Here is a 9,637-nt window from a genome sequence, read left to right on the forward strand (position 1 = left end):
TAGAAATCAAAAACTTTATTACAAAAATAAGTTACACTCACCTCCATTTTACAGTATAAAACAATTTATTTGCAGGAATGCAAAAAACGTTGTTGGCCACCAACAATGGTTTAAAACTGCTAACATCTTTTCAAAAGGTGGTTGTAATGATTTTATTGAGGGAGTTAACTGTGTACAAAACCGGATGAATAGTTCGGTATCCTTTTTGCTATACATGGAATACAAATCATAGCTGCAGTATCCCTTTGACCACAATGACAACGACCCCCCACCCCCCTGAAACAGCTACAGGCACACGGGCAATTCATTTCAATCAAGTGGCTTAACTAAATAGTAGCTGGCTTAGAGTTAGAGGGGGACTGTTCAAGATTTCACATGATTGGGACATTTCTTTTAAACTAAATGGGGGGGTCGGTGTAACTGACTGAACATAATTATGTTCTATTCTTTTTTTTTTTTTTATCCATTGGAGTGGCAAAGGGACACTGCAGGGCTTTTTCAAAAGGCAGTTGATGCCTTCGTTGATGTTCAAGCCTTTACAAAAGTAACATTTTCCAAACTATACAACCAGTAACTACAATAATCTGAATAAGCAAGGCAGCTAATTCAGTTGAAAATAGGATAAAAGCAGGGCTTGTTCAGGCTCATCATATGCAATTATTTTGCACGGCCAGTTTGACTGTTTGCAGTGTCAGAACTGCAACAAAATTACTATATTACATTAAGTACTTTCGGTTGTTCTACTGCTCTTGTGCATATTTTGTAGGAAACAAGCCCTGCTTTCATCAATATAGTTTCCCTATTTACAGTACAGGCAGGGTAGTTTAATCCTCTGTACTGAGGTAGTTAACCAACCCTTTAAAAGACAAGTTCTGAAAAGAACCACTTTCCTGGAATGCCTGACTTATCCATGCCTGGTGGTCACACCCAAAACCTGCAGATGTTCTCTTCAAACATCCAAATCAAACGATTAAGATTAACATGGATATTCCGACAATAAAAATTCCGATTAGCACAAAAATATACAATAGCATCAAGCTCCTTTGAGCCACTTCAAACTAAAACTTAAAAAGTGCAAATTCTTCAATAATTATCTAAAATGGCATTGGGGGAGGGGGTGTGTGTGTGTGTGTATCTAAATAATCTGGTGATTGTTTAGGTGGCAGTTTGGGGGAGATGCTTCTGTAAGGCTGGAATATTGGACCATTTCGCTGACTTATCCATCCGTATCCGTTGCCGCTTCTGGTGTAACCCAACACAGTAGGTCAGTCTTCATAGTGACAGGTCAGGATCGGCCTCGAGCCCTTTTCCCTGTTGGCCAAGCAACAGATACAGAATATAATCATCACTAATGACATTCAATCATTTAACATTATATAAAACTAGTTCAGGGTAATCCTAATATGCAGATTTAAATATATGCTAATCTAAATATGCAGAGGAACAGACCTTTCAGAGTTGGTGCTCTGAAAGGTGACATCAGTCAAGGCAGTTGTCTTCAAATGTTGAGAATAAGGATACTTGCCCATCAATGGACACAAATCTGAGGAAGTCTTCTAGTCATGTATACAATAACCTAAAATGTCCAAGGTGTCCAATCAGATCTTAGCGGTAAACTATCAGCATAACCAGAGTTACTCCAGGATAGAATATAAGTATTTCATCATTTGGACATAAAGCTAAAGACATTTGCATACATAACATTTTTCCAATTTAATGTGAGGGACATCTAGCCCAGCTTTCAAAAGTAAAAATAAAAATGGGCCCATCTGTATGACTGATTCCTTACTTTTCTAGGCTTCTCACACACCGTGGGTCAATTTATGCCAAATAAGGAAGACAAATGCAGGTAAAAAATAATATTTCTATAAAAAGGTAATTCAAGTTAAGGGGGAAAAAGTCCTGTCCAAATAGTATGTTTGCATTTAACACTTTGCCATCAGCTATGATTTGCATTGACATTGACACAGCTAGTCCCCATTTACCCAGTGCCCCTTTGGTCCCCTGCACACCTCTGCTTGATCCAGGGCCACTGCCTCCTCGCTGGGAGAAACCCCCTAGTCTGCCCCTGGGCGTGACGGCTCCACGGCCCCGGGAGGATAGGACACCACCACCACGGGCTCCGCCTCGGGATCGTCCTCGGCCGGGAGATTGGAAGTCCTCATAGCCATAGTAGGGGTCTTCATAGCCGCCCCGGTAGTTGTGGTAGTCGTAGCCATAGTAATCGTAGTAATCGTCATAGCCGTAGTAGTCAGGGGGGTAGGAATAGCCACCACGGCCGCCGCCTCGTCCTCTGCCTCTTGTGGGAGGTGGCATCTGGGGTGGGCCGTAGAAATAGTAATCGTCATACCTGTGAAGAATGGGTAGGCGAGAGGATATGCACTTGTTTAGTAACCATACAGGACACGAGAATTTTATGTTTTTCATGTTTTAAACTTCTCTGTTCAGTCACTCAAGAGAACTCAATGATGAAAGGCCGCCCAACAATGTAACTATAATGAAGGTCTCGAATAACTGCAAATCAAGGTTTGCTTACATTTGTGTTTTAGCCGCTTGCCTCTGGGCTTTGCGTTCTTTCCTCTTCTGATCAGGTGGCTTGGCGAAGACTATTTCAATGTGCTCTCCCTCAAGGTCTTTCCCATTCAGGTCGGCCAAGGCCTGTCAAGATGCAAGTTTAATAACTATTCAAAAAAATTGCAATTTTTACCACAATTTCGTGATACTCTCATTAGAGAAATATAAAGACTCCAGCCTGTACCTTGACTGCTCCGTCTCTCTCCTCAAAGTGGATAAAGGCATAGTCTTTCAGCTTCTTCACCCGCTCCAACTTGCCAAACTGACTGAAGGCCTTTTCAAGTATTTCCTCCGTTACAGTACTCGCAAGGTTCCGGACAAACAGCACTTTCACCTGGGAGGGGAAAAGTAGTGGTGGGTTATCAATCCCGTAAATCCGTTTCTGGCTCTCAGACACGGGTGGTTACCTCTATTCTTACTCCTTGGTCAACAGCCTCCAACACAAATCAGTGTTCGTCTACAAGTTTACAGATAGACAGAACAAAAATCAAATCACAATTTATTCACAAGCAAAATGAGCCATGTTATCTTTGCTCCCCATACCTTGGCCATGACTTCAGGATCAGGGTCTTCTATGGGGTCGGCCCACTCCACAGTCACCACATTCCCCCACACCTTGACCTTGCCACTCATCAGCCTGCGGCGGGCCTGAGCTGCAGTTTTGTGGTCTTCGTATTCCAAGAAGCAAAAGCCTCTGTTCTTTTTCTTGTCATCTGGCTGATGGTACAGTATGACATCGTTAAGACCCTCTGTTGAAAGAGGGGCAGAAAGGGAAAGGCATAAAGGGTATCCTAGCTGAACAGTGACCAGTGCACCAGACAGCTCGCTCTAGCGCCTCCATATGCAATGCCAAGTCAAAAAATTGAACTCTGAGTACCTTACTGAAAAGCATACAGCAGTTGGCACCAGAAGAGAATATTTCACATTCAAGACTTTATGCAATCAAAGAATGTTCCCTTCAGTTTACTCAAAACATTTAGTGTCTCCTTTATTTGACACAGCTGTTCTCTTTGGACATTAGTCTCAAGAGATTGTTGATTTGTGCCCAGTTAAGTGTCCAGTCAGATCTTAGCGGTAAACTATCAGCGTAAACAGATTTACTCCAGGGTAGAATATATGCATTTCATCATTTGGACACAGAACCATCACATTGGGAATGAACTATTACATTACAATATATAGCCCTCACATAACTCTTAACTCAGAATGAACGCAATCTAACACACTAGTGCAGGCCTGCCAATCCTTGTCCTGGAGGGACCAAGCACTGTTTTTCATCCTCTTCTAATCAGGGACAGATTCAGACCTGGGACACCAGGTGATTGCAATTAACTGCCAGGTAGAAACAAAAAACAAAGGTGTTTTGGCCCTCCAGGACCAGGATTGGGCAGCCCTGCTCTAGTGCTTGATCACGATTGGTGCATTCAGTGATAGTAAGGCAACAGCTACAGACAGTTGTCAAAGTTACTGCTAAGCCAAGGAAACAATCACTTTTGCCAACACAACATGACTGGCCCTTCAAAATGTCCAGAGGATCATTCAACCTTACCTGTGACTTTAGCAAACTCTTCCACAATCTGATCTTTTGTTTTACTCTTGGGGATGGAACCAACAAACAGTCTATTATTGGCCACAGAGATGCACACGCCAATATGTTTGCCAGGTCGAATTTCATTGTTGTTACACTGTGGGGAGAGGATAAGAGAGTTCATGACATTGTTGGGTGGGCTTAAATTCTCCATTCCTACTGTTCTGTCAGGAGAGAAGTTTACCACAAGTTTTTCATACCAGCTTGACAGCCTCCTGTGCCGCCTCTTTAGTGCAGAAAGTGACAAAGGCGTAACCTCTGTTGAGGCCACTGAGTGGATCCATCATCAGACGCAGGTCCCAAATGGGCCCAGCTTTCTCAAACAGAGGTACCAGCTCATCCTCAAATAGATCTCTGGGGATCTTGCCAACAAAAATCTGAGATGATAGCAAAATGGAGGTTATCTTGGTGTGAAAGAAACATTGTTAAAATAAATCTCCAAAATACAGAATTAATGTGTCCAGTCAGATCTTAGCGGTAAACCATCAATGCAACTGAAGTCACTCCAGGAAAAAGTACATGATTTCATCATTTGGACACAGAATGCAGAAACACCATCCACACTGAGGAAAACTATTACACACTAATCGAACACTATTTAAATATTGTAGAGACATACCTCTGTACCGATCGTGGGCTGTGTCCCTGAGTGATCCGACTCCGGGGGAGGGCCTCCATACTTCCGCTGACCCGTTGTCACGTCAAGTGTGTAGCCAGTTCTCTCCAGCAGGGCCTGTTCATTTAAATAACATAATTCAGGTCAAACACCCTCCAGAGAACAACTGCACGTCATAAAATAATGATACCCTTATAAAATCTCTACGATCGCTTATTTCAAGAATATTTGTTAAAACCATACTTTGATTTTGGCCTCATCTGGTCCTTTGCTGGAGTCTGAGACTTTGGTCCCCTGTTTCTCCCTCTGTCTGTATGTCTTCATAACTCCACAAAGAAAGGCACTTTTGTTCTGTTGAGTAAAAAAATAACAATAATCAATACATATTTTATAGCAGTGTTTCCCAACCCTGGTCCGCAAGTACCCACAACAGTACATATTTTCATTGTAGCCTGGACAAACACCTCATTTAGCTCATTCAGGGCTTGATGATTAGTTGAGAAGTTGAATCAGGTGTGCTACTTCAGGGTTACAATAAAAATGTGTACTGTTGGGGGTACTCAAGGACCAGGGTTGGGAAACACTGCTTTAGATGGTAGCATTTTGTTTAAAGACGCACAGTGCAGTCTAATCATTTACATTTGAGTCATTTAGCAGACACTCTTAACCAGAGCGACACAGTAGTGAGCATACATTTTCATACTAATTATGCAGCTGACCCAACTTCTACTACGCCGTCCCCCTCCAAACATACCTGGACATGTGAGAGGTCGCTGTCCTTGAACTGCAACAGAACTTGCAGAGCACCTTCTTCGTTGAACTCTTTCAGAGCCTCGATCGCTCTATCATCTAAGTCACTGTGAGATACTAAACCTGAGGAGACACCAGAAAACATCCATTACTAGCAGGAACAGAACTACGGGATATCTTCTCAAAACGGATCTAGCCGCAATGCATGTTTGGAGGTATCAAAGTTCTTATTTTTGTGGCTATAACTGCATTGGGGATCTCTGAAATCTTGAATAATGCAGTCATACTTCAGATAACATTGTCAGATTTTTTTGGGACAAAGTGCATTGAGTAACAGCACCTTCAACCCTTGCAGAACTAATCACAACAGATGTGATGTAACAGTCCTCTGCACTGTGCGTTCCTAATGAGCGTGTCCACATTCTGCTCTTGGAAGACCCATCACCTGTCCCAGCCACCGACAGCTGCTGCCATTGTTCTTGCATGCGCCCATCTGGCTGAATTCTCTGCCTGAGACTGTACAGAGAGACCTCCGCCGAACTGTGGCCTAACTCGCCGCTCATCTGTGCTGATACACTTGAATTCTTAAACACAACACTGGCCGTGTCGCCAGTGGTCTCTGCCCAGATGTACCTCTAAGACAACGGAAATGTAGACATGACATTTATTTCACACCGATATTGGTGGTGTCCAAATTCTCTTTTTTCATAACACTGCAGTACCCATTTTGGTAGGAAACCACAAAAAGTTGCTTGAGGATCCCAATTCCCACATTCAAAATGTAATGTAATACATGACAGCACATGCAATAGCAACATTTTTAATTATGTATACAAATATGCTGGGTATTCAGTGTGCCTTACCTGCTATGTAAATTTCATCTAGTTTTTCAGCAACTTTCTGTGGTAAACCAGCTTCTAATAAAGTCTGGAAGTGTTCAGAATGGGTAACTGCAGCAGTGGTATCCATTGGTTCTTCTGGACCATTTCCATTAATATGTTCTGTGGCCATGTCTCCAGAAATCTGTGCAAATGCAATGAGCCAAATTAATGCTGGGTCAAGTGCAAGGCTGTTGAGAGCTTTTGGGGGATGTCATGTTCAACAGGCACACATGGGTCCATGTGGTCCCTTACAGTGGAATCAGGTCACATTTGAATTACAATATTTGATTTTGCTTGTCTATCAAATTTGATAATGCTGACACTTATGAATACCAATGATTTAAAAAAAAGTTTAACTGCATACGTTAATTATTTCCATTTGTGAGGACAATTAGCTAGGCTACATGGTAAAATGTGTGTACACGCAATTACATATTTCCCGCCTTTGACTAGGTTTGAAGAACACATTTGCACAACACGCTAACTAACATTTACAAGGGCTTGGCCTGATTGCTAGATGATAAATTAGTCTACTGATTGCTGACTTCAGCACTAACTAACGTTATAGTTGATACACGTGTTCCTTCGGCAGTGTAACTACCACCAGTTTCCGGTAGCTAGCAAGCCGGTCAACAAGCATGTGTACAGGAGTATACTACGTGGTCGACTAACTATTAACAATGGTTATAACAAATGTTTGATACGTTGTCTCAAGCCACTGACGCTGTATTAATTAGTAAGCAAACTTAGCGAGCATAAATGTAAGTCAAATTGAACTCCCGTTATTTCAGTTCATGCCAAGTCTTCATTGCAGCCAATATCTAACTAATCCATTTAGCTGGGTTGCTAAGTAGTTATCAACCAAAAACGCATAGTTAGCATTGTGGCCTAACGTTAGCCAACGTCAACTAGCTAGCTGCGTTATCCAAATACTGTATATAGCCCAACAACTTAACGTTAGCTAGCTAACCAATGTTAGCTAAATAATAGCATGCGGTACTAACTAGCTAATGATAGTCCTCACGCTGTCAAGTCGCAATAACAAACCTTACTAGCTAAGCATGCCAGTTTGCTACGTTGGCGGGATGAAATGAAATGTTTTATTAGCCAACATTGGTTAGCTGAAGAACTAGCTCACGAGTTGCATTAAAACTATGGCAGAAGGCAATCCTCTTGAAGTTTGCACGCTCACGCGTTGCTGATAGCTCCTTGGCAGGCTGGGTTAGCCACGGGCTGGGCTAGCCCGTGACAATGAACATGTGTCATTCATGATCTGTCAGAATTAGCTCACTTGGCTAAATTAGCTATTTAGCAACATTAAAAACATGATAGCTCATATGTAACTTGCTGGTTGACATAATTTGTCTCGAATGTCATAGGTTGATGTTACCAGCATCTTTGGTTTAACAGAGGCCTTCTTGTAGTATGCTAGCTAGCTTCGTGGTTTGTCAACGTGCCGCCACATAGGGAGAGTCCATTTTCAAAAAGCCGGTCTGTAGAACCCGTCCCAACCACCAGTTTCCACATTGTTTGAAACACCACAAGCTCACAGACTTTAGCTATACATTGTACTATGATCACGTGACCAGTTAGTAGTATTCATCATACCTGCCGATGGATCACCAACTTGTATGGTGTTGATTGTTTCGGAAGGAAAATGTGAGAATTAAAAGAGGAAAAAGTGTAAAAACTCCCGGCACTGGTCCGGCTCCACTCATTCACTCTTGAGGATGTAAAATGGCTGCCACGTTCACGCGGTTTCTACTAGTTACCACAGCCACAAAGTAAAAATTATTTTAAAATGGCTTTCGTAAACATTAATTAAAACAAAAAAATGGTTTTGGGGTTTAATTTAAGGTTAGGGTTAGACATCCGGTTAGCACTGTGGTTAGGTTTAGGTTCAAAATAACATGTTAAGAAGATTAATTATAGAACAAGGCGGGGTTTATAACTTTGTGGCAGTGGTAACTAGCGAAAACCCGTTCACGCCGCGAGTTTTTTTCTCATCGATGGGGTTTCTTAGACACCCATGCACGGGCTTGCCTAGTAGAGTGGCAGATGATCAAGGTTTTGTATGGAAGGCCATTCCCGCCACGATTTTTTAAAAACGTCGATAGCTACTGTCTAAACATTGACATACTATCTAAAAATGTCGAGATAGCTTCTTCATTTGTATCATTATGTGGCGAGTTCCATCTATCCATGCTGCAGAGATCAACACAGCAGGGCTGCCACCAGATGAGCTGGCATATGCCCCAACACTTTGGATTCAGTTTAATACAAAATATTAACTAGCCTTGATTAAAGGGACAAACGACTATTGAAGCTAATTTGTCACATGATTTGCCCATTCTGCACAATTAATCTGTGATTCAGTTAATTAGCCTACTGAGAACAATCAAAGCTGCAGGTAGGCAAGAAAAGCATTTTCGCTCCGATTGCCTCTGCCCACTGTAAACAAAGCGGTAACATCAAATCAAATGTATTTATATAGCCCTTCTTACATCAGCTGATATCTCAAAGTGCTGTACAGAAACCCAGCCTAAAACCCCAAACAGCAAGCAATGCAGGTGTAGAAGCATGGTGGCTAGGAAAAACTCCCTAGAAAGGCCGAAACCTAGAGAGAAACCAGGCTATGTGGGGTGGCCAGTCCTCTTCTGGCTGTGCCGGGTGGAGTTTATAACAGAACATGGCCAAGATGTTCATAAATGACCAGCATGGTCAAATAATAATAATCACAGGCAGAACAGTTGAAACTGGAGCAGCAGCACGGCCAGGTGGACTGGGGACAGCAAGGAGTCATCATGTCAGGTAGTCCTGAGGCATGGTCCTCCGAGAGAGAGAAAGAAAGAGAGAATTAGAGAGAGCATACTTAAATTCACACAGGACACCGGATAGGACAGGAGAAGTACTCCAGATATAACAAACAGATAACAAACTGACCCTAGCCCCCCGACACAAACTACTGCAGCATGTATTTATAGCCCAAACATGTATTTACAGCCTAAAATCAGCCCATTTATTTGTGTTAAGAGAAAATGTGAATGTGATCCAATTTGGTTTTGTATTAAAATGTATCAATCCGGGGCCTAGTGTTTAGAGCGTTGGGCCAGTAACTGAAAGGTTGCTGGATCCAATCCCCGAGCTGACGATGTAAAAATCTGTCGTTCTGCACCTGAACAAGGCAGTTAACCCACTGTTCCCCGATAGGCCGTCATTGTAAATAAT

At 42.3% G+C, this 9,637-nt stretch overlaps 1 protein-coding gene across 4 annotated transcripts; it reads right to left on the reverse strand.

Annotated features, from left to right (window-relative positions):
* On the reverse strand, positions 1-8,170 carry LOC112262038 (heterogeneous nuclear ribonucleoprotein Q). Of its 4 annotated transcripts, none has more exons than XM_024437710.2 (12): positions 8,018-8,170; positions 6,392-6,551; positions 5,533-5,651; positions 5,022-5,129; positions 4,782-4,895; positions 4,363-4,539; positions 4,124-4,259; positions 3,118-3,323; positions 2,759-2,908; positions 2,537-2,658; positions 1,986-2,350; positions 1-1,311 (listed from the first exon to the last, which is right to left on the reverse strand). In XM_024437710.2, exons 2-12 carry the CDS (start codon positions 6,537-6,539, stop codon positions 1,286-1,288), a joined length of 1,671 nt encoding a protein of 556 aa, XP_024293478.1. In that variant the 5' UTR covers positions 6,540-6,551; positions 8,018-8,170; the 3' UTR covers positions 1-1,285. The 4 variants fall into 4 exon arrangements, with proteins under 4 accessions (XP_024293478.1, XP_024293475.1, XP_024293476.1 ...); XM_024437707.2 differs by lacking the exon at positions 8,018-8,170 and adding an exon at positions 7,800-7,936; XM_024437708.2 differs by lacking the exon at positions 8,018-8,170 and adding an exon at positions 7,800-7,935 and having other exon boundaries at positions 2,013-2,350.
* Between the last annotated feature and the right edge of the window lie 1,467 nt (positions 8,171-9,637).

Source organism: Oncorhynchus tshawytscha, linkage group LG11 (assembly GCF_018296145.1).
Source record: "Oncorhynchus tshawytscha isolate Ot180627B linkage group LG11, Otsh_v2.0, whole genome shotgun sequence".
NCBI lineage: Eukaryota > Metazoa > Chordata > Actinopteri > Salmoniformes > Salmonidae > Oncorhynchus > Oncorhynchus tshawytscha.

Excerpts from the sequence above, each read along its gene's own strand:
- LOC112262038 (XM_024437707.2), bottom strand. Across the intron at positions 5,652-6,391 it reads AGATGAAATTTACATAGCAG|GTTTAGTATCTCACAGTGAC; the intron begins GTAAGGCACACT and ends GTGTCTCCTCAG. Across the intron at positions 1,312-1,985 it reads GGGGACCAAAGGGGCACTGG|GGAAAAGGGCTCGAGGCCGA; the intron begins GTAAATGGGGAC and ends CTTGGCCAACAG.